Source organism: Gouania willdenowi, chromosome 21 (genome assembly GCF_900634775.1).
Source record: "Gouania willdenowi chromosome 21, fGouWil2.1, whole genome shotgun sequence".
Taxonomy (NCBI): domain Eukaryota; kingdom Metazoa; phylum Chordata; class Actinopteri; order Blenniiformes; family Gobiesocidae; genus Gouania; species Gouania willdenowi.
The window spans coordinates 21365554-21391984 of record NC_041064.1 but is presented as its reverse complement, the minus strand read 5'-3'; the positions used below and the strand labels follow the sequence as shown (position 1 = coordinate 21391984).

The window sequence follows — 26431 nt, the reverse complement described above, 5'->3', positions numbered from 1 at the left end:
GGTGAAACCAAAGAAGAACAGCAGGCTTTGGGGGCTGCCACAATCCCATTTTACAGTCTATTCTCTGAGTGTTGGACAAACACTTACCCTGCCAGTAGAAGCTGCCCGGTCCTCCCACCACCACCTTTTTGTTCTTCTGAAGCCGCATTAAAAAAGGAATGAGAAAAAATTGTCAAATTGTATTACTTTCACTTACTTTAATTCCAAATCCAATTTACTCTTTAATGTGCCAGAAACCAGAAGTAATTTGTTGAATTAAACATCTATAATCTCCATCACTGACTGAGCCCAACGCCTTCTCATCAACTTTTTGGCTCTGAAAAGTTGGTCCCTATATAAGTTACTATTTTACAAAACAATTTAGCCTGAATAAATAGCTAGTACTGAAAAAAATATTTTTAAGTCTTCCTCCAAATAATTTCATTAGACTTGGCGTCAACTTTTCGTTTAGTCTCTCCTTCTGAGCCTCCTTCCACACAGAGCTTTAGGGAATCACGCCCTTTAGCCAAAAAAGATCAAGAAAACTTTAAACAGCTGTCGACTAAGTTAAGACTTCAGTGTTCCTAATTATATTACATTTTAAGAGAATCTATGACTGTGTTAGGCTCTATTTCACACAAGCAGAGCCTCCTGATTCTCTTCTTTTTACACACTTGGCTCTAGTTTTGTACAGCTTTTCTTTAAATATTGAAAAGAAACAGGATCATGTTGTTTGGGTGCACCTGTTTGTTGCACTTGATAATGATTTGGCAGAGATCTCTCACCTTGAGGAAGTCTGCGCTGAAGCCTGCCTGGCAGAAACCCTGACCTTCAGGTGAGTTGGCAGCTAGAAACCAAACAAAACAACAACATGAATAAAATGTAGGCCCTCGTGATGATTAATATAAGGCATGAAAGAAAAATCAGCTGAAGTGTCACTTTAACTTTCTAAAAAAGGACTGATTAATAACCTACCAGTGGGTTTCTACAAAAGGATAAGGTTACTTGGTGAATTTACAGCACAGTGAGATTAAAACCTGACACTACAAAATCATGCACTGTAAATCAACATTTAAAAATTAAATGAATGTGGACTAGAATGTGGTCTTCCCATGAGAGAACAGATGTGTGGACGTACTTGATCTGCAGGGCGAGTACTCGACCACTTTGTTGTCTTTCATTAAGTAACACGTTCCAACCGGTTCCCGTTCAGACACACTGTATGTTGACCACTGGTAGAGGGGAGCGCAAGCCTAAAAAACACACAGTATAAAGAATAAATAACATTTCTTAGGTTATGATAATCTGCTCACTGGAAATGATGAAGTGAAAGGAACAGCACCAAGCTAATAGCAACTTTAATTTTAAGATCCATACACCTTGTGTCCGAACATTGCTTTTTTTTTGGTATTATTAAAAAAAATTCACAACTTTTTTTTAAATTATAAAGATTTTCAATCCTATCTATTTGTCTTAAAGGGGACATATCATGGTTTTAAATCCTTCCTTTTTACATATAAATCATACAGTTGTGGTCTATATAAAGCGGAACTGCAATGCTTGGGTCTGAATTCCTCATTATTATAGCTCCATAGACCCCTTTTCTACCCCTTTTCTGATGTGCTTCTGAGAGCAACTCGTTTTGGTGTGGTCTCTTTAAATGCAAATGAGACACTTCATACCCCACCCCCTCTTCAGGTGACACTCAGTTCAACTCCACCCTGCCTGGCCATTTTTGTAGTTTGATAGAAGAGATACGGCTATGTAGCGGCGCATAAACTTTTTATTCAGAGGTTATTTACAAAATGTCAACAACGGAATACTTGTCCATCCAGCCTCACATGTTCGAGCCAGAGTCTGACCCAGCGGAGCGAGATGAAAATGAAGATGATGAACCTGCAGAACCCTAACAAGTGAGCTAACACAAGCACCGAGCTAACGCTAGCGCCAAGCTAGTCTTTTCAAAGACAAAAACGGCAAAATGAAATGACTAATGAAAACTTTAGACTTAAATTAAATCACGTAGGCCATATCATCAAGGATCTAAAACGAGCACACAGCGCTAACATATGAAGTCTGAAGATGGTGCAACTGCTAATGCTAACAAAACAATGACAGGGACGTCTTATCATCACACTTTTTAGTGTTATTTACAGCTTACCGAAGTGCTCTGTTCGTCGTCTCCAAAGATAGAAGGAATTGAACCCTCAATCAGACAATGTCTTTTGGTAAATCCTTCTTTATACTGGCGGAGGTTGCAGAAGCAGTCATCCTTGAAGTGCTGCGCGCACACAAAAATGACCTTACCCACAGATGTGGGTACATTTCCGTGAAAAATAAAACTCAACCAGGCACTTCGAAAAGGTTCTGATGCAGGGAGACGGTGTAATGAAGCGTGTGGGTTACTACATTATCACTTCAGAATTAAGTATAAAAGAGTGGTTTGACAAAAACAAGTTATTAAATCTGAGCAAAACAAAATGCATGTGATTTGTAAACTGTAAAACAAATACTCAAGTGTAGATACAGATGGATGGTGTCAACATAGAAAGGGTGAATGAAAATACATTTCTCTGTGTGACAATTGATGACAAAATCTCATATAAAACATGTCCAAAACAAACCAAACTGTCTAGAAGTATTTCAGTCCTTGCCAAAGCAAAACACATTCTGGATCACAATTCACTCAACAAACTCTATTGTTCACGAGTCTTACTGTACCTAAGTTACTGTTTGGAGGTTTGGGAAACACGTAAAAAGGCTCAACACAGAAAAGAGCCATGAGAATAATTAATAATGTTGGTTTTCGAGAACACACAAATTCCTTATTCCTACAGTCTAAAACTTGAAAATTCTGTGACCTTGTACAATTTAAAACTGCACAGATTTATACAAAGCAAGAAATAATCTACTGCCAGAAAATATCCAAAACATGTTCATAAAATGAGTTGGGGGTTTCAAATTAAGGGTAAAGTTACATTTAAAAATTTTAAGTCTTCATGTTTGTCACTTAAATTCTAACTATGGAACATAATGAGTGTGGAGCTAAAACAGTGTTCAAACATAATTCAGTTTAAAAACAGGAAAATATTTCAAAACAAGAAATTATTTTCACAAGGTACAGGAATGAAGAAGAGCTTTACTGAGCACTAGTTGTTTTTTCTTCTGTTTTGAGTAATATTGATTAGCTATGGACTATTTGTGAATAAGTAGATTGTTTTTATGATGATATATGGGCAAGTATTAATTGTATTATCAGTTGCATTTAAAAAAAAAAGAAAAGAAAAATCACTAGTGAATAAAGGGGTAGGAGTAAATAAGTAAGTATTCTTCCTACTCCTTTTCACACATGTAAATTGGCAGGTTTAAGTGTCTGTGGATCAAATCAATGGTCTATTTCTGCTGTTCTGTTATCATTTTACATGTTTGAAAAAAAATCAACCTACCAATCATTACTTACCACCATGTTAATATAAGACTTGCTCATTCAAATACACTGTGTGCACTTTGTCCCCCACAGATTTATCTTGCGCTTGAAACAACCATAATCTACAGGCCGAAGGTTTTAAAGCAAAGTCAAACATTAGAAAGTAGCCTTGAGTTTCTGTATATAACATGTTTCTTTAAAGCTAGTTTGGGAAGGATTTTCCTCATTATCACCCTTTACTTTCATTTCAACCAGGGGTCTGCAAACTCTGTATTCAGACAACTACCCGTCTGAAAGCACTAATCTCCTGCCTGAATAGCCGACCAGGGACTCAGATTTGCCATGATCACAGAGGACAGAGGAACATTTTGGAATTTACTTCCTGAAATGTAAATATTTAACTATTTTTTTTTTTTTCTCTTTGTCTGCACATGCTGTCAAAGGTCAACACTACAAGAAGTGAAATCTTTTTTAGACAGCAATGCATGTTTTGTTATTGCAATTAAATAAATGAACCATCACCAGCCGTCCCTAAGGAAGGGTAAGAAGTACTTATTTAACTTAAATCAGGCATAAATGGGAATGTGACAAAATATACCCTCATGTTTCCTCATTTACACACGACTCTTTCTGGAGACGGGTAGTTGAATCACGCATAGCAAATAGACTGAAATATCAAAATGCGATAGGAAATGTCACAGAAAGCCGACTTAACCTCTTGAAATACAAATAGCAACATGACACGGAATAAAACCTTACCTACAAGTTTTATGACAATGCCACTCATCTCCACCATAATTTCCCTAAAACTGGTGGCTGAAAGATGTGCCAAATCTGACGCAAAATCTTTTGCGCCACGTAACCGCATGATTTCAGCGTAATGTTACCATACGCACATCTAAAGCATAGGAATATATCATTATTAACAATAGCTAGCTCAATTAACCCTACTAAGCATGAAGGCATGATTTTCGGAAAGTTTGACAGCCAGTAATGACAATTTACCCAACTGGTAAGGCTCCAATGCAAATCTGTCACCGAAGATTTTCTGTGTAGGGTTTCACAAAGAGGATTTAATCAGAAAAACACCTGATTAGAAAAATCTCAAACTAATACCAATCAGCCATATTAGGGATGCAGCATTTCTTACCAAGATGTGTTCTCCATCAGATCGCACCGAGGCACCAAACCACTGTTTGGATTTAAACTCCATCTGAACTCCATCATCATTTTTGCGGTCATCTAGAAAAAGAGAGAGTCTACTTTAAACATGATGCAAGAATGTGCAAGGCTTTTCATGACAGAAATAACAAATACACTGATTGCATGATTTCAGGGACACTGAGGTCTAGTCAGAAAATAAATATTTATATTTTTTGACCAGTTTTGGAAGCATCACTGAAAAGAAAGGAAATGCTTTATTTTGCTTTGGATGATCAAAGTCAACACCTCAATGGTGTGGACATTGATCTGTACAACAGTTTTCTGTACAGACGACGACCACCTGTTTGGGGAACCATTCCATATTGCTTTAATGGCACACTTTTTCCAAACATAAAGTGTCTAAACTTTCCATTCAAACAGGAATAAACTCAAAGCCACCTTGTGACACAAAGAAGCACAGCTGTGGCTATAAATTACTTTGACCTTCCTTTAGTTTCCAAGGCTGCCAACAGATGGGCTGGACAGGAGGAATATTGGAGTAATCATAGGAAGTGAAACAAGAAAGAATTGGTAGAAGTTACAAATGTTATACATTTTTAAATAACGCTCTTGCTTCTCTCTTTTTATCTGATGTATAATTACAGTTTGTAGTGCACTACTAAAAGTACCCACTACTATACACCTTTTTTGTCAGTTTTCCAAACTACTAGTAGGCTTTTACGAGGTTCCTGAGGTTGTCACCTCCGCATCTTAAAGAAGTTGTCAAATGTTACACATTTGGTGGCTGCTTTTATATCAGTTGGCAGTCCAAATCATTACACTACCATTTCACCTTGGTTTGGGGATTTCTGCTGACTTAAGGGTAGCAATACATTACCTAAATTGTAAAATTTTGACTGTAATTTAAGCTTATAAACAAAACAAAAAAACTTTAGCAACACTTTTTATTCGCTATTCTTGATGTTTTTCTAATTTTGGCTGTGGACAAAAAAAGTTTGGCAATGTTTTTTGTTGTTGAATTATTTTTAAGCTTATACTCATGAACAGATGCTGTTTAAAATGACAAGCTGCTGATGAGTTATTATAGTGGCAAACTAACGAAATGAAAAAAGTCTGATTAAAATATTAAATAATAGTAAGAACTAGACTCCTGCAATCCTGCATCCTCACTTTCATTTCCTGAAGAAAATGCAAGTGAGGATGCAGGTGCTGGTCAGCATGGCACTGCATTAGCTTAGCATTAACATTAGCATTAGCTAACACTAGCTAGCATTAACATTAACTAGCATTATCATTGGATTTAGCATTAATATTAACAATAGCTACAGTAGTTTTAATAATAGCTAGCTTTAATACAGCATAGTATTGCATTAGCCTAGCGTTAACATAAACCTAACATTACCATTAGCCTAGCAATAACATTAACCTAGCATTAGCATTAACCTAATAATGGCATTAACCTAGCAGTGGCATCAGCCTAGCATTAACAATAGCCTAGCAATGGCATTAACCTAGCATTAGCATTAACCCAGCATTAGCCTAGCAATAACATTAACCTAGCATTAGCATCAGCCTAGCATTAACAATTACCTAGCAATTGCATTAATCTAGAAATAGCACTAACCTAGCAATATCATTAACATAGCATTAGCATCAGCCTAGCAGTAACAATAACCTAGCAATGGCACTAACCTAGCATTAGCACTAACCTAACACTAGCCTAGGAATAGCATTAACCCAGTATTAGCATCAGCCTAGCATTAACAATTACCCAGCAATGGCATTAACCTAGCATTACCACTAACGTAGCATTAACACTAACCTAGCAATAGCATTAACCTAGCATTAAACTAGCAATAGCTGAATAATAGCAATGGGTTGAAAAAAGTTGAAATGGGTCGAAGGCACTAGTTGAGCATGTTAAAGGTTAAATGATCAAAATCAGTTTAAGAATGGCTGAGGATGAAGGTCTAAAAAGTTGAAAAAGATGACATTTCCAACAGAAATGAATGGGAAAGAGAAAATGTAATGAGGAATGTAAATCAGGAACTTTCAGAATTTTCTGATTGCTTATTTGTCAAAATCGGACAAACATGAAGGCACAAAAATCAGGCAATTCTAAGGCTTCTCCTAAAAACTCTGAATGTAAAACCTTTAATTCTTGAAAAATGTAATGTCAAATATTAGGCTACAAAGGTTCATAAATTAAGAACCATTCAGGAGTGGTTAAAGTCTGGTACTCATCTGTTAACTTGATGTTCCTTCAGCCTACACATGCTTGTAGTTTGAGTGATTCAAGTGTTTACTTCAAGTTTGAAAACATACAAGTTTAAATGTGTGTCCAAATCTTTGAAATGTTGTGGCAGCTCTTTTGTTGTGATATAATACAAAAGTAGTACTGTTATGGCTCTGTTTTTTATGATATAACAGATATAGTACAGTTGCACCATAGTCTCAGTTTTGGCCCGTCTTCCCACTGCAAGATGTTTAAAATGCATTTCTGAAAACAGTGTTTGGAGTTGTTAATAAGAGCAAAAGATCTTTAAAAAATGATTAGCTGTGTTCTATATGACTGGAATGAAAAACTCAGTATGTTGGAAGTGATTTTCTTCTTTTTTTGTCACAATTTAACTTTGTGGTATTGTTGATAATAGCAGCACACTCAGTAAGAAGAGCATTTTAAACTGGCACTCCATGTCACATAGGTTTCTGCTGATCCCTGTTCTAAAGAAACGTAAATCTAATCTAATCCCTTTATTAATTTATGAATGAAGCCCAACAGCACCAGAGCTCACACTTTGTCAACAAACAAACTGGATAGTTCATTTGTAGTCATGTTGGCAACACGTGTAATTTGCCAACTCGTTACCATGTCAACAAAACAATAGTCATGCCTACAATCTAGTCTTTGTGTGATGTTTCTCAAAGGGAGAGTGCCAGCTTTCAGCAAAAACACATTTAGGATAAACAGCAAGGCCAAGAAAATGGAGAGTACCGAGGCCTACGAATCGTTATCTATTGAGTATACTCTAGCGTAAATGGGCCTTACTGTATTTTATTTTGTACAACTAAAAAGAGCTTTGTTGTAAATGTAAAATACATCAAATGTATAACATCTTAGTACTGGTGAATTTGGTGAGTAAACACTGACAGTTGTTAGAATAATACTCTACAGCTGCTCATATATTATCAGCTGTTCATGCATTCATCCATCCATTATGTCACTCTTTAAAGTTTTAAGTCTCATTTCAATTACAAGCATAATAACAATTATTGGTTCAATTATTGATCTTCCACTTAACATCACTGTGCTGCTGATTTGTTTGAGTTCTGTTTTTCAACCTTGGCGTCATGACCCCACGTGGAGTCGCATGCAATTTTTTTTCCAAGGGCCTCTTGTCATGTATTTTTCAATGAACACAAGCAATAAATCAATCTGTTTCATAATAAACAATTTCAGATTTATTTCAACTTTAATTAAATATAAAATATGAATTTTAAAGCTCAGATTACAACAATAAAGCAAACAAATCTATGGCTTTACTTCTTCAACATGTCTAACTAACTTCACGTTTCATGAAACATGTAAACATGTGGACTGCACTTCTTCAACACTCTCTGAACATAACAGGACAGTACAAGACAGGACAAAAAAAAAAAGCTTTTGCGATTAGAAAAAGTTCGCGATAATATCGCAAATGCAATTAATAGTTCAGCCCTATTGGTGATACATAACAGATGCATTGTCTTGCACTTGTCAAATATTGTTACTTGCTGAGCATTCGTCTTCGTAACTCTGTGATCAACATAGACAATCGTATGCAGAGTCCAGATCAGACGTCAACGTTTGACAGATCTGTCTTTCTATAGAACAGACAGTGAGTGATGCTGATGCATGGTGGTGCAGTCTGACACGCTACCATCAGGGCAGACAGAAATAAAACAGAAAAAACCAGGAAGAACGGTTGCTGAAGGCGAGACAGCCTAAACCATGTGGGCTGAATCAGAGTTCTACCACTACACACATTCAAAACAACAACACACAAGGAAGAATTCCAGTTAATTCTGCCCCCTGGTTCAGTAAAGCTTAGGCTAAGCAATCACACTGGTCAAATCTACAACAAAGACCTCTATTGTAGGACGGACACACGCGCACGCGCACACACACACAATAAATAAGCCATCTACTAACAGCATTATTACAGCCAGAGGGGAAAAACGCCTGCATCCAGTTAGTTTCTGCAGACTTTGGCCATTCTTATATTTCCAGTGTCTTGCCCAAAGGTACTACATCAGGTCAGATTCTTGCTGATACATCTGAGAGTACAGTCCAACATACAAGTGAAGTACAAAAAGGGGGGGCTTTTTTGCTAAATGGCCTACATGACCAGACTTTAGTGGGCTGAGTTGTAGAAAAATCACCTTTTATGGACATAAGAGGCCGTCAGCAGCCTGCAGTGTGAAGGCAACAACACACAAGGTGTTTAAGGGTTGTTAGAGTAGAATTAGGACAGAATAAGGGCTGGTAGTAGGTGTTCAAGACAATTAGTGTACTTGTAAAAAAAACCAGTCAAAGCATTAGGTAAAGATTAAGCAGCTGATGGACGATTGGATTAAACATACAAAAGTCTTTTCTAATGTTTTCTCTTTTTATTAATATTAAATAATAATAGTTAACGAGATACTCTTATCCCATGTATTTAGGGTTGTGTGCATTGCCATGAATCTGACGATACGATACATGATTTGCATTCATGATACAAAATATCCCGATACTAAACAATATGATATACATCACAATATCAATAATTACAAATTTCACCTTTAAATGTACAAAATGGTATGAAATGCAATTTATTTCTTTATTTTTTAACTTGCAAAAACAAGTAAATGGTAACTAACTAATTAAAATACCAATATCAAAAACAAGTGGCATATTTATCAAAAACTTTAACTTGTGCTTCTACAACAGATTCTGATTCTGTTCAGTTCTTAAATTATCATATACAAAAAGTAACCACATACATCAATAAAAGTGCTCAGTATGTTTTATGAAAATAAAGTGCAATCAATTATAAAGCTAAAATGCATTGAGGGGTGAAGTAGTTTAACAAGGTTTGATGTGGTTCACTGACACCTAGTGACAAGGAGTTTAAATGCTACACATATGTTAGCGCAATTTTTTGTTGTTAAAAACATGATTATAAAACTAAATTTGTACATTTTTTAATTGATACAATAATCACAAGGTGAAATATCGCGATTTATTGTCAAACCGATCCTTTCTTACACCCTTAAATTGAATCAAGGAAGTGGCTATCCGTACAGTTGTCGTATCAACACCGACATTCTATCCCTATGCAGCACCCCTCATTGGCCAGTTTAGGTCACGTGACTAAGACTAAACTTAACTGTAAACCTAACCCGCTAAGTACGTGTACTTCGGTAAACCAATAGCACCGGGGGTTGTCTGTACGGCAACCGTACAAATAGACACTTTCTATAATCAATGGGAAGTGGTACAGTATATTATTACAATAATTGGCCACAGATAGCAATATTGTATATATTCTTTATTACCTTTTGATATCATGAAATACAAAATTATATTTGTAGGTTGCTAAGTATTAAAATAAATGGGAAGGTAGAAAATGGGGATTCACAAGCCCTTCCAAATCATGGTGGAGAAACTTGCTGTAAATCAAATGCACTAAGATGATGAAATAGTCTTTACTATCGTAAAATGTTGTAAAAGAGGTTCCGATGTATTTTCAGGCATAAAAACTGCAGCACTACTGAGGAAGAAAAGGTTTTACAATCTTTCAGTGTAGTCTTACTTCTGCTCTTTGTATTTTTGTACCTTCCGACTTCAATGCTTGAGTTTTCAGACTGAATACCAATTACCACATAGAACTACTTCACCACAAAGTCTCCCACAAACACAATGTGCATGTCTCCTGCTTTGGTACATCCTGGATGTCAGCGAGTTACTCTGTCACCTCTTTTTGTTCATAGGGTTTGCTCTTGTTCCTGAACAGAACATTACATTTAGTCCAATTCCATAAAGATTCCTTGTCATTATTTACAACAATCTACATTTTTTATTTTTTTTTAAACTACCACTCAGGAATTATTTATCAACACAAAAACGATTTTGATAACTTAACCAAGACTTTTATAAGCATTGCAATATCTGTTTTAAGTTTCCAAAAGTGAAGACTGTCACTTCTTGCTTGTGCTTGTTGCATTATTTTGGAATTCACGTGCATCTCAGAGAACTAGGGATTGAATATTCGGCCGAATGTTGCAAAAAAAGCCACATTCAGCCTTCGGTGGAGTGAGTTAAAAGTAAGGCCGAATAGTAGTGACGCAATGACGCAACCAAACAACGTGCAGTGACGCGGTGACCTCTCGCCTTCGGTAAAATGTCGGCGGTGTGGATATACCAGCACACAAAATATGAAATAAACCCATCCAGTCATTTGTTTGTGGTTTGTGTATGTCTTAAAAGACAGAGAAAATTGCTTTGTTTCAAATTTTCTACATTTGTACATGTAAAAGTGTTGCCAGATCAAATCATCTTTGAACCCGCCGGTTCCAATAAAAACAGCCCAAACACGGACCACGAATCTAGCAACCCTGTGTTTGCGACACAATGCGACCGCTGCGGCAGCACAAAGAGTGAACTATTACCTTGAATGGACTATTCCTGTAATCTCTACATGAGATGACAATAAAGCAACGTAGCAGCTCCGGTAAGTGTTTGAAGCAGCTGCTTATGCTGTTGAAGCTGCTGTTGCTGCACGGCGCTGCACTGCCCATACACGTCACAAAACTGTGTTTTTCTGACTCACAATCACAATAGCCGCTTAAATAGCTATGTGTTTAACTGTAATGTGCAGTTTTTTGGCTGAAAACAACAACAATAGTGTGTGGATAGCAAAAGAAAGTCACTGGTGATCAACTGTCGTGTGGCGTCCGTCAGCATAGTCACGCCCACTCAAACCTCAAATACCATGGTTTTTGGGGATCTTAGAACAAATGGAGATGGATGAAAAATAGCATAATATGTCCCCTTTAAAGTGTTGGAGAGCAAAAAAAAATTGCGGTTTGCAACGAGTGTTCAACCAAACTATCTAGAGGGGGTTCCTCTGCAAAGCCCTTTGGCACTACTGCTTTCATTTGTCATGTAAAAGCCAAGCACCCTAAACAGCATACCGAGTACGACATTTTGAAGCTGAAGTGCTGTTATTGTCAAATCTGTTCTGGCCTGGGATATGTTGTGCACCTGTACAAGCGTATGATGTTACAAGCACACACTTATTGAGATTTACTTGAGTCTTCGGTTTACATTATTAGCCTATCTACTCTGGCTAAACAGACTTGTGCCAATAGGACATTAATTCATTTGTTGTGGGTTTATCCACTTTAATGCACTTTAGTTTTTTTGGAATGAATGTTTTGTTTTGTTTGAAGGCCTCACATAAATGAAAAACTTTGTTGTGCTTTTTTTGAAAAGCACAGGCTACTGGATTATTTAAAAAAAAATGTCAGAATATTCAATAAACATTTATATTCCCTCAAAAAAAAACATGTCTAAAAAATGTATTCTAGGCTATTTATGCACTATTAAAAAAAATTGTGAAAAACAACAACCGCATTCGATATTCGGGATTCGGCCAAGCGTTTATATTTAATTTGGCTTCGGCCACAAATTTTCATTTCAGTGCATCTTGAGAGAATGGTTCCGATTGGTCAGAAATGTGTAGTGTTACTTCTTGTGTTGTTCATTGTGCATGCAAAAACACAAGGCAACACACTGTTAGTGCTAGTAGTATGAATTCTCTCAGCAACAAAAAACATTGCCATAAAACAGGAGATGAAGTTTTATGTTTTATTATGAAGGTGACAAGTAAAGTACAAATATTATCAACTTCAACACTTTTACTTTTATCAGAGTCATTTTTTGTTTAAGTATTTATACTTCAATAACGTACTTTTGCCACCTCTCGGTATGAAAAGGCCCCATCACAGCCTGCATTGTGCAGACTAGTCTGAGCTGGTTGAATTCTATTTCTCGAGTCTGTCACAAAGTGTAGTCAGTCACCAGCGGTGTAGAAATACTGCCGCCCCAGACATTCATTAAAGGATAACTTAAGGCGTGTTTTCATACTCTGCCTTTCCAATTCTGCACACCAGATTATTATCAGTTAAATCTTTTTAGTGAGGCAATGTCGTTCACACCCTCTGAGACACAGATAAGCCAGCAATGAGGCAGGTGATATCACCCATATCCTGTGAAACACAAAACAAAGACATTACACTAACTTAATGCAGTGCTCACTAATATTAGATTATTAAGCATCTGATGGGACCAAGAAGAACAGAAACCCAAACTTATCATTTAGTCTAATGTGTTCTGAGTAATGGTTGGAATGTTTGTTAACCCTCCTTTTTATCTTTGGGGTCAATTTGACCCTATTCAATGTTTATCATTAAAAAGTTAACTTAACTCTTCTTTTTGGCTTTTCCTAATTTAATGGGTACATTTGTTTTAGGATTAAATTATCATGATTTTTGTTTTTTTTTTCTTTTTTGAATATGCTGAACGCATATTGCACGCACTGGTGTACTTCTGGAGTCAAATTGACCCCAAGCTGTTTTAGCGGTGTAAAACATGTCCGTCTGTGTGTGACCGTACATCCCCATACCTGCAAGTGCAGAGTTGACAACTGAGTTCATACAGGATATGTTTATGAGAGAATCAATACGGTTCATTCGGTGAGTCATGAATGTGCACCCAAAATTAGAAAATATTTGAATAAATGATTTCCAAGATATACTAACACTAAAATTGATAGTTTGACCTGATAGTGGCATACCATCACCACAACCAATCAGGTTCATACTCTTATGGTCATTAAGAGAAGTGTTGAAAAAAATCAATTCGGCGAGCGATTCTCGGATCAATTCAAAATGCATATCGATTTTTTTTTTCTTTTTTAGCCTTTATTTAACCAGGAAAGTCTTTTCCAGTGCAGGAGACATTGTAACTCCACAAAGAAGTACTGAAACCTGGGCATGTTGACTAGCTTGTGTTTTTTCAATATAATCTAAAAAGAAAGTACTAACTTTCTGCATTTATTTGTTGTTCTAGGCATATACCTCAGTTAAGTTGCACTAAAGTCAAAGTTGGTTTAAAAGTCACAGGCAGATGTTATTTTTTTTATTTTAAGTTGTTGACACATGGCATGTTAAAGCCAATGTTTTGAGTGTAAATTACGCCAAAAAAATATATTTCATACATAATGTTCTCATGAAGGTGTACACATTTACAGATTAGTTTCTTAAGTCATATATTTAGAAAAAGAAATCGCCTTGTACTTTAAAATTGGGATATATTGAATCGTATCGGGATACCAATCGTATTGCCAGATGCCAGGCAATACACACCCCAAGCCATTAATATTAGTACATTTAGGAAGATTAGGATGAAAACTATTCAAGATAAATGAATTCTAATTTAAAAGTCTGGCCTGATGGTGGCGCTAGAGAACAGGTCAGGATTTCATTATCAAGACGTTATTTATGTATTCAACAAATAAACAAAGTGCATGACTTAAAAACCTGGTCAAGAATTTGCTGAAAATCATTTTTTGGAGGCAAATATCCCTGGGGTCAGATTGACCCCAAGGATAAAATGTGTTGATATTTGAGGTTAATAGGGTTAATATTAAGGGTGGGTGTCATTCACAGTATTTACAGTCATGAAAAAACACGTTCTGAACACTTTGGTGTTGTAAACGTGACAAATCTGTTTCCAAACTACATTTCACAAACTGATCTCAAAGCTCACCTGGCACCAAGCAAACAGAGTAATGAATGATGACAAAGTAATGAGTAATACCTGTGTCGCTGAGTAGTGGGAGGTATTTACAGTACTTGTCATTGACCTCAGGCACTGCCCTGTGCAGTAACAGTAACACACACTGATGTTTGCATTACTGATAAACACAAGGAGAAGGATACTGGTGTTCAACCCTACAACCAGTCCAAAGACGAGTCCACACATTTCCTGCTTCACTACACATTCCTGAATGTGTTTCAACAGGAGACGACCACAGTAAAACGAGCACCACCTCTCCCATCAATAATCACTGTTAGCGCAAACTGGGAAAGCTGCAAACGTCTGTCATTAAAAAGAGGAAAACGGCCCCAGCAGCTTTCAGTGAAACTGCCACTGAGATATCATTATATTATTAGATGTATCTTTTTTACATTTGTATTGTATTGTATTTGCTTTTGGTAATAGTAGCCATGTTGATGAAAAAAACAAACAAACGATTAGGTAAATTCTATAGTAATTTATAGATAAATAAATTACTGAATTAAAAATGTTGCATTTGTTGGGTATTTACTATGGCAGTTGTTGTGGTCATAAAAACAAAAAAGATTAAAAAAAAATACATGAACATATAGAGTATATATATACAAATACATTTATATATTTCTTGTTTATGAGGTATATTGTGACACTATTTTATGATATTTTTGGTAGTGTTCTTGCTGCCCTTTGAACTGCAAATCTAATGTTTTATTTTTTTGAATACCACACAAATGATTTATTCATTTTTTTTATATATATAAATTAGGGTTGGGTGATATGACGATATAAAACCGTCTTGCGATCTCCAAAGCTGACGATCTGTATTTTTTGAGAGAGCGTAGGATCGTGATATAAGCATATATTTGTGAAAGCCGAAGGCGCTGCTCTTTTCCTTCCTCTCCCTCTCCCCCTCCCCTCTGGCAGTGGTGACATGTGACCTTTAACCAATCAGAGTGATCGGTGCACGTAATCCCCTCCCCTGTGTTTCATTCATCAACAAGCACGGAGCATGGCGGTCGCAGCGGAGAGCGGAGATTATGTCCCGAAAAGAAACTCCACGTCCTTAATTTGGAACTGGTTTGGCTTCGCCCCACACGACAAAGAGCATAATAATATAATATGCAAAGTGTGCACGGAGACGGTAAAGGCAACAGACGGCAATACCACAAACTTGTTTAACCATTTGAAGCGAAAACATAATGAACAGTATAGTGAAAGTCGAGCTGTACAAGCAGCTAAATCACCCCCCGCAGCGGCCGCTTCAAAACTACAGCAAAAGATATCAGATGCCTTCGCTAAACTTACACCTTATGATAGAGGCAGTCAACGCTGGAACACTATTACAGATGCTGTGGCTCTTCATATAGTAAAGGATGTGTCCGCTACAAACGGTGGAAGGAGTGGGCTTTAAGAAGATGGTAGAAGTTTTGGATAAGCGCTTCCAACACCGTCATCCCACGCATGTATACAGACTGTCGAAGTAAAGTTGCTCAAAAAATACTAAATGTGCAGTTCTATGCCACAACAAGTGATCTATGGTCCAGCAGAACATTTGAACCATATTTGAGCATAACAGTTCATTACATCGACAACTGGGTGCTGCGCAATGCGACTCTGCAAACTACGTATTTCCCAGAGGATCACACTGGTGAACTAATAGCTGCAGGATTAAGAGAGGCTCTGGAGTCGTGGGACATGGATGAAAAAAAAATGACGTGCATGACGACAGACAGCGGGGCTAATATGGTGAAAGACTTGCACTTTCTTTTAACCAAAAGTTCATTTGTGCACTAAAATTATTTTGCGTCATTGGATGAGCCATTATACGATTGTTGTCATTGCAAGTTGCACTAATTTACACTTAAAAGTATTACTTGAAAACTTGACAGTAAAAAACTAGACTGTGAATTTTGTTAGTTTATATGTAATCTTGTAGTTGATGTGAGTTTGTTTGTGTGTTCATAAGTTGTACAACATTGAAATAAATTGAAAAAAAAAAATGTTTTTGCTTGTTTCAACAAAAATTAGCATGTTAATTAAAAGTGTGCTTTATTAAAAAAAAAAAAAAAAACCGTGATAAAATCGAAATCGTGAGTTTGACTTTGAAAAATCGTGATATTAATTTTTTTCCATATCGCCCAGCCCTAATATAAATCCACATCCTAAACCAAGTGACCGAGCATTTGCTACCGTCGCCCTCGCCCTCTGGAACTCAATATCGCAACCAATCAAGAATGCTGACTCATTACAGAACTTTAGAACACCCCTCTCTCTGTATTCTGTAAAGCATCTTTGCGTCCCAAAAAAGTGCTGTACCCTTTGAAGATACCTCGAACAGAGTAAAAAAAATGGAACATGGGCAATAATTCCGGAAGAAATATTTGTGCACTTCTCATTTTCGAACTCCATCAAGGTATTGATACCCTGAAGCCACACACCACATTTGGTTATCCCATCTTATACAATTTCTGAGAAAAGCTGTCTCCTTTAACTCGGACGAACGGGCAGACGGAGCGCAAACCTATCCCCCTTCCACATTTGTGGCGGGGGATAATAATGCTGCTTATTATATTAGAATGCATGTCAACTTCATCGTTTCCACTGCCTTAGGTTATTCAGAGTAAAATAAAAAGAACTATTGTCTATTCTAACCTCAGTATCTTTTGGTGTTTCATATAAATACAGTTATTTTCCCCTACACTCACAACAAAATCTACAGTATATTTAGTGCAAGAAAACCCACTCTGCTTTGGATTAGGTGCCACTGACGTGTTCATTACTTGTTAAAGAAAAGTAGAACCATCCACACAATCAGTCAGAGCTATAAAAATGCTGGAACAATGCTTTGATTCACACCAACCAGGTGCTGGTTTATTACACGATAATGCTCATGCTATCATGCGCTCAAAGATGGTCCGTCTCCAACGTTGACATGAAACATTAGTTTTAGTACCTTTATCATCAAACACCAGCTGCTGGCAGCCTGAGGCGCTCCTCCAGGGGCAGCTGTACACGGCTCCTCTCTCCACTATACTGGCGGAGGACGACGCGTTGGCTCGAGGAGCTCCAATCAGAACATTTGATCTGAACAAACAGAGAGACAGAAACATAACTAGGGATGTAACGATTCACTCAACTCCCGATACGATTCAATTCACGATACTGGGTTCACGATACGATTCTCTTACGATTATTTTACAAAATGGGAATGTAGACAATTTTTTTTTTTTTTGGGAAAAAAACTAGAAAATACTGTATTATTTTCCTTTTATATTTCATTGTCAAAAGAATCCCTTGATGAACTATTCAAAACAATGTAATTTAACTAAAAATAAATCTTGAATGAAATAAATAAAGGAATAATAGAAATGAAAATGAAGCCTATTAATTTAAATTCTGGTTCTAAAATAAACAATGCAAAACTGCACAATAGTTCTTTTTCTTTTTCTTTTAAAAGTGCAACTGAAAATGTATTTTGTGCCTTAACAATTGGACTTTAAAAAAAAACAAACCGTGATTACACTGATTTACGTCATATTTGTTTGGACCAGCAGAGGGCGCTGGTAACACAGTGGTCGGTTGGCATGCAGATATCTTGCAGTGAAGAAGAGAATCTATGCTATCAGACAGAGCTAATAGAAAGACGTGACTTTTACAGATATTCAAGTAATATTACAGATATTCTTTCGGTGCTAAAGGGGTAATGAATCATTTATTAACATATTTAAGAGTAGAAGGCGGCCAGAAAGAAAGTATTAGCAGACTCCGCCCGCCGCCTACACTTGTGGATAGCGCCCTCTGCTGGTTAAAAAAAGTACTGCGATTCAATTTTCAAAAAATCGATATCAACCGAGATACCTATGAATCGATTTTTAACTGCCTTACGATTAATCGTTACATCTCTAAACATAACACATGAGAGCTGTAACTTGAAAAAACACGGTCTTCTTGTCATACCTTCATCTGCACAGTTATGTGGGTAATCAGCATTAGAGATGCACCGAAAATTCGGTAACCAAATAGATTCGACCAAACATTGCAAAAAAGCTACATTCAGCTACGGTGGAGTGAGTTAAAAGCAAAGCCGAATAGTAGCGGGTGATGCAATGACGCAATCAAACAACATGTTGTGATTTTGAGTCAGAAAAGTGTGTGCAGGTTGCTGCAGAACCAAGAGCAGCAGCAGCAGCAGCAGCTCCTCCTTTCCGCACACAAACACAGCCAGACTCTCTCCTTTCCACTCTCCGTCACCGCGTAAATGTTGGAAGCCGTCCAATTCCACAACAGACTGAGTTCTTGAACCAATTTAAATCCAATACTTTCATGTTGGTATAATATTTACCGATATCAAGTATGCCACGATTCGATTCAAGGGCCTTAGATCGATTTAAGACAATATAATGTACCCAGTTAACACAATTATTGTCAGAATTTGACCATTTTTTTTAGCTGAAATGTGTCAGACATTTAAATAAAAATCCTTCTTTTTTCACTAAAGAGGTGAATACTGACGATGTTCATCGATGGTTTGAGTTTCCACAGCATAAAGGATGGATGTATCATTACACAAGGACCGAGTGATACGGACTAAAACTCGTATCTCCATATTTTCTTTCTCAAAATGGGGATATATGACAAATCTTGACATTTTTGACTAAATAACGTCTTACCAGGAAGACAATTCTAGGTTAAATTTGTTGATGCAAAATGCCACACAGGCACATTTATTAACAAACAGCTCCATGATATGTGCCACTTTTGGCTTTTTCTCCTGTAAGGGGACAGCATGTGTGAGTGAGTTGTGTAATGTGCCTTGTTTAGGGGAAGATCTGGGTCAGTATTTTAATACAAAATAAAAAAATATATAACGTTATTTTAAGTGATATTGTAAATAGAGGTGTCCCAATCTGATATTGATATCGGATATCGGTCCGATATCAGCCAGAAAACGAATATCGGATTTTATCGCACTGCATCTAAAATCTCTGATATAAGCTCTCCGACAAGTTTTCGTTGTTTTTGTCCCCGCCCTCAGTTGTTCCCACCATATACTGGCAGTAAAAAAATAACTGAAGTGAACTTTAATTGTTGACTATTGTTCTCTGTTTGAGTAACATCACTTGATCAAGCCTTTTCTAACATTTCACACTACAAAATACGTAATAAAAGTATGCACGATTCGTGCTGATATCGTATTGGATTGATATCGGCATCGGCAATATCATTACAGAACTTTAAAAACACTCCTTAAAACCAATCTTTTAAAACTTTTCCTAAACCTTTTTATTTTTATTGTTATTTCTTTATTTATGTATTTTTCTGTATTCTGAAAAGTGGCTTTGAGCCCCAAAAAAAGTGCTATATAAAATTGATGCATTATTATTATTATTATTATTATTATTATTATTATTATTACGAAAGTCTAAAAAAGAAAGAGACAAAAAGATCATTATGGAGCAATTTGTGCTAGGTGTTATCTCTCAAATAAATATACATAAATATAAAACAAGAAGACAGTCATCAACATCCCTCACCAGATTGGTTGTCATTATAACTCACAACCTTTTCCTAAATGTCCTAAATCTAACTTAGATGTATATTTAAGAATTTATCATCACATCAGAATATAAAATTAGTACACCTCAAACAGAGTTAAAAAAAAAAAAAAAAAAACGTAACAAGGGAAATAACTCCTGAAGACATAATTACGCACTTCTCATTTTCAAACTCCATCAAGGTATTGATACCCTGAAGCCACACACCATATTTGGTTATCCGGTCTTAAACAATTTCTGAGAAAAGCTGTCTCCTTTAACTCGGACAGACGCACGGACAGACAGAGCTCAAACCTATATCCCCCTTCCACATTTGTGGCCTGGGATAATAATGCTGCTTATTATATTGGAATGCATGTCAACTTCATTGTTAATACTCAAGGCTCCAATATCGGTGTCATACCGGAAGCGGAAAAGTTGTATCGGGACATCCCTAATTGTACATTTCTAAATCGCCAAAATAAAAATCTCTATATATCTTGAATCTCGATATATTGCCCAGGCCTACTTCTTGCATATAGGATCGATGATACACCACTAACTCTTACATGTTTTTAACTTTGAAACCCTACCCAAGCAGAGAGAAAACATGCAAACCCCACACATTAAAGGTCCAATGTATCGGTATTCTTTTCATTAAAATTCAAGTAAATACTTCCTAGTCTCCCATTGTGTTAGTTTGTGTAACATGTATTAATAGGCTGATCCAACACTACATGTGTCCCTTAGTTTGTCACTGCTTGTCCATCATCATCATCACTAAATATCTCAATGAAGACTATTGGAGCTCATACCTTTGGCCAGTGGAGGATTTAAAGAAGTCCACTGAGAAACCAAAGTAGCTGCCCTCAGGTCCAGAATACACCAAGGGTTTGTCCACGTCCAGGTTGAAGGAGGCGGATCTGTGGAAGAGCAACCCGACCAGGACGAGCATCGCCCCGGAGCTCCGTGTCCACGCCATGGCTGCTTCTACTGGAGACTCTACCGACCAGCAAGATGCTGCCAGTCCGTTCCTGTGTCAGTACAACGCCCGACTGACCGTCTGTGCCTTCACTGAAACACGGCTAACAACCACAGCCTCACTCACCCCAACAAACCGTCACGAAAGTGTCAACCGAGACACATCCCGGTTCACGGCGTAAAGGACGAACGGGGCGGCGGCACACAGTCCTGGGTTCCGCCCGGTTCACTAAAGCGGCCCCTGGAGCGAATTTAAGCTGAAAGAAACGACAAAATCACGGGGAAAGTCCAGGGAGAGAACGAGGAATGTGCGTGTTTGCGGGGGACAGGAGGTTTGGAAGTGTGTCAGCTCCGCTCAGGCAGTGATTTGGTCAAGTTAGGCTACGTTAGGACAGATAATTAACATCCGCCTGGTACCTTCAGAATAAAGGTAGTGTTGGATCGCTGGCAATGCACGATAAATGATATTTTTGTTTGGCAGATTATTGCTTTGCTTATTGGCAACAAATCTTAAAAATGGGATAATCTGATTATATTCCTTGAATTGGTGCCACTTTTTTTTTATTTTTTAAATTCTTAATGTAGTTATAATTCCACTTCTTTACATCTTTTCCTTTCCTCTTTTCATCAAAATTGATGTTCTCTTAAACACTATTCATATTATTGTTTGAGCCTTGTAAGCGATGGAGTTTTTGTTTGTTTTTTGATTTTCTATAAGTGGATTAACTATGTGTATGCCATACGTGGACAATAGGTTAACTTCTTTGCACGGAAGGAAAACAGTGAATTTATTTTTTCTACAAAATGTATTGATAACCTAGGAGTTAAATATAGCATCTATGTAAAAATCTACATTAAAAAAAATAAAAATACATAACCAGGTTGTTAAAAAATAATGATTAAAACCTGCACTATTGTATAAAAAATGTGAAACAACTTCAACTGGTGTCAAAAAGAAATTTGGTTGATGGTGTAAGTTTTGTAAACAATGAAATATTGTAACTGGTTGTTTTTCAGTTTTGTGTAAACTTTTAACACTGTATTTTTAAATACAAATGTAAATGAAAATGTTTCTTCTTCTTTTTCATGTCAGCCATCTTGTACTTTTATTGTGACGGCACAGTCGTACTTCCTAATTAAACAAACGAAGAAAACCAACATGAAGTATTTGCTGTCATACCGAACTTTAATCTCTGCAAGAAAAAGAAGTTTTATTGTTTGTTTACTTGTTGTTTTGCCTTTATATGTGCAAATTGGAATATTTTCAGGTTTTTTTTTTTAGTTTTTTTTTTTGTTTTTTTTTTTTTTTTGCTAAAGCTAGTAAATCTACAGATGATTAAAATAAATAATTAAATAAATAATAATTTGCATAACTGAGTTTAATCTTCTTCAAACATGGGTCGGAACAGTTTACGGCTACTTTCGCACATTTTGATTACACTTATAGACATTTTATTTTATTCCATCCTTTTTATTTATTTATTTATTTATTTTTTCTTCATTTTCTTTTAGTTTTGTTAACTATTTCACTATCAATGCCCAATAAATATAGGATTCATCCTTTGGGACTGAAATTCATCAAAACACATGTTCTAATCCACCCATCATGTCAATATCCCCCCCCCCAAGTATTATTATAGTTATGGATAATTGAGTACAACAGTCATGATTTTCTTTTTTTAGATTTCCTTGGGTTTATAATGTACGAGTGACTTATCTCATATCCAGTAATTTGCCAAACCAGCTCAGTCATGTCTCCACACACACACACACACACACACACACACACACACACACACACAGACACACACACACACACACACACACACACACACACACACACACACACACACACACACACACACACACACACACACACACACACACACAGTGAGCTGGGGAGTTTTGGGCTTATTTGGCCATGATCTGCTCTGAATCACTGCTACAATGAAGTGTGCTCTAAAGAATGTGTGGCAGAACTCCCTCCAGCTTCACAGGAAGAGAAGTGTTTATGAGCCCAAGAGGAAGAGATATAATACATGGAATTACTGCAAAAGTGACAATGCGTGGAGAAGCATATTGTTCATTTTTAGGTAACAAACTGTATGTAGAAGAGTGTACAGAAGAGATAACTGTGTATTTATATAGAGGAGATGGTGTAATGGACATTGTGTAATGCACAACTACAGGTACAGGTCAGATGTAAGGCCATTACCAGTGTATGTCTTTGAAGGGATCAAATTCAGTTTACGTGTGTGTGTGTGTGTGTGTGTGTGTAGGGGGGGATTGAGAACATTTTTTCTAAATGAGAACATTTATTCAGCATCGTACACAGAGCAGGATCTTACTTTGAGAATTAAATCAAGGTAAAAGAAAATGGGTAAAGTTTGTTAGTTGGTTGAAGAGTTGCACCTGAACCTAATATGGTCGATTAGAAGGATGTGAGTATACTGTAGGTCTATCTGGAGTTGTCACAATACCAAAATGAGTAACCACAATACTATACCAGACAAAGTATCACAGTTCCGGGTAATATTGCGATACTGAAGCCTTTTATTATTATCATTATTTTTATTATTATGAACTGCAATGTGTTTGTACAAGTTAGAACTACTTATTAATTACTTATAGTGTTGTTTGGTGCATGATGAGAGTACATGAACAAAAGCATAAAAGCAATTAAAAAAAATAAATGAAGTTAAAATTTACATGGTTGAAATTTAAAAAATAACCATTCGGTTTCCTTTGCACATCAATGTATGTTTAACTAATATAAATAATCAACTTATGATAACAAATCCACTGTCTTTAAGAGAAAAAGAAACAAAAAAAAAACTATTTGACAATAATGCTTCTTCTCCAACATAATAAACCATAGAAGATAAAATACAATAAACAGGAACTGATTCCTTGAGAAAACTATATTTGTATGCATTTTCTGAGATTAGATGTGATCTCTCTTTTGTGTGTATACAATTTGTAAATATTGTTTGTACATTGTAAATATCTCTGTAAATTAAAACAAAATAAAATAGAAATAAAGAAAAAAGGTCGCTCTGAGTCCATACGGAAGTCCTTTGGCTCCTATAGCTGGTGACAGCGCCTGCACAGTAGATCTCCTATTGTTTTATCGTCTCTGCTTCGTTTAAAGCCAAATTAGCTCCAAATGGGACTTTTGGAGTTTGGATTTTTTAGTAACATTAGTGATGCCCGGTGCTTCTGCCATGTGTTGTCTCGTGTTTGTGACTGTAACCGTTGTGTAGAATTTCTAGTATAGTAGGAACCGTTATAATGTGGTACCGTAGGTATCGTGCAACTATAGGTTTATCGTCATCATTTTTCACTCACTCACAACCTTATTTGCACACTCTTGGACTCAAGGAGGCAAAGATGAGGTCAAAGCATTTTACTGACATAAAACAACACGCTTCTCACACAAGTACCGTTACTCCCCGTAATGACCTGCTGTCAGTCTGTCATACAAATATGGGACAAAAACATGGGTGATATTTATATATAGATCTATTTATCAATCTGTGTCTTAATAGTACAAAAATTACAATTTCTAAATAAAATCCACATGAGCCAAATTCAAAGTTGGAGCCTTTTAATACCTGAAGTCTCAGGGCATTAATATGGACATGAAAAATAACATTTAAATAAAAAAATAGATATAAGATAAAAGCTTCCTTAAAAATATAAATAAGTGATAAGAAACCAAATCGATCAGGACAAATGACCATCTATTCTATATGTTCTTTGATATAAATATAATCAATAAAAATAGGCCATGTAAAAAATATTGTCCTAAACAATTTAAGCTTTTTTTTTTCAGTTTAATAATTTTATAGGTAATATTGTACCCATGTTGACTTTTGGAAATATAATTGTATTTTGACATAACATAGTTATTGCGTTAACTCTGAAGAAAAGCTTGGTGATTAGAAATCGCCTTCATTTTAAATCCACATATGATTGGTTTTAGATAATCATTTGTAAAGCCATTATTACAGTTTTTTGGATTGTTTAAGCACAATTTTCAAAACAGGACTCGTGTTTTTCACACACTACACACAAATAGCACAACCACACACTCAACTAGTAAAACACTACAGATCCTTTGCATAATTAAACACTAGTAAAAACTTTACACTTCTTTTTAAAACCCACACTTTGTAACCATATGAAACACACACGTTTCACATTACTGTACTCTGTTTGCACGGGTTACACTCTGCTGTGATAAACCTAAAACACTTTCAGCACTTCTACTTCCCTATGATTAGAGTAGGCTACTATCAAAGTTGAAATATAATGTAAATTCATCAAACACTACACAAGACCAATGTTGCAGACTGAAGAAACTCATTTATTTCTCAACACGCCCATAATGTTGACATGGAGATTCATAATACTGAAACAAAATGTGACAAAAAAAAAAAAAAAAAAAAAAACTAAACCATCTCTTCGTCTAGCTGGATCTGGCCAGAGAATTTCATCTAAATCACAGGCAATGTCGTCATTAGCAAGACACCTTGGAAAGAAACGTCTTGAATGACGAATCCACCCTTGCATTGCTGCTACCTCCATCTGGTCACAGGCCTCCTCCATGGATTGGATGAGGGGTACCTCAGCCTGGAAACGGAGGTCATATACCTTCCACCGCCATGCCGAGAAAAACTCTTCTATAGGGTTGAGGAATGGAGAGTATGGTGGAAGATATAAGACGGTGAAATGTGGATGTTGCTGAAACCGGTTCTGAACCAGAGCGGTGGATAAACACATTGTCCCAGACAACAATGTATTGCATATGATCAATTTTATGCTATTATGTTGTGCAATTGGTCCAAGAATGCAAGTATGAGTGCTGTGTTGTACGGGCCCATATGGGCATGGCGGTGGAGGACCCCATTCTGTGTAATGGCTGCACAGCGTGTTCTATTACCCCCACATTGCCCTGGGACATTGACTATAGCCCTTTGGCCAATGATGTTTCTGCCCCTCCTTTGTGTTCTCGTCAGGTTGAATCCAGCCTCATCTGCGTACATGAAGTTGGATCTCCTCTCCAACCATTTGTAGAACTCCGAAGAACAGTATCAGGCAAAATTGTGTAGTTCAGTGTAGCTCTAGTATACATATTACAGTACAGTAAAAGATTATGAGACAGTATGCATGATCACACTGCTAAAGTGAATACATACCTCTGCATAATCATGCCGCAGTTGTTTCACCCTGTCAGAATTGCGCTCGGAAGGCACTCGATACATTTGCTTCATTTGAATGTGGTTCTTTTTTTGGATGCGTGCCCGTGTTGATGTCAAGACCTGATGGACATTGTTGAATATGACGTGGTCATTGACAACTTTAGCTTAGAGCTGATTGAGTGTTATTGCATTGTTGGCCAATACCATGTTTACTATCTCCCTCTCTTGCTGTTCTGTGAACATGGGAGGCCTTCCC

At 36.7% G+C, this 26431-nt stretch overlaps 1 protein-coding gene across 2 annotated transcripts in view; it reads right to left on the bottom strand.

Moving 5' to 3' along the window:
• Positions 1 to 26431, bottom strand: part of itgav (integrin, alpha V) — a 51500-nt gene that overhangs the window by 24823 nt on the left and 246 nt on the right. The window contains exons 2-7 of one of the 2 annotated variants that reach the window (XM_028435677.1): positions 20806 to 21093; positions 17410 to 17540; positions 4557 to 4648; positions 1118 to 1232; positions 765 to 826; positions 88 to 136 (exon numbers count right to left, since the gene is read on the bottom strand). In XM_028435677.1, coding sequence (XP_028291478.1) covers positions 88 to 136; positions 765 to 826; positions 1118 to 1232; positions 4557 to 4648; positions 17410 to 17540; positions 20806 to 20972 — 616 coding nt within the window. In that variant the 5' untranslated portion in view covers positions 20973 to 21093. Of the gene's footprint in view, positions 1 to 87; positions 137 to 764; positions 827 to 1117; positions 1233 to 4556; positions 4649 to 17409; positions 17541 to 20805; positions 21347 to 26431 lie in introns of those variants that run through there. The other variant, XM_028435676.1, reaches the window with a different exon arrangement.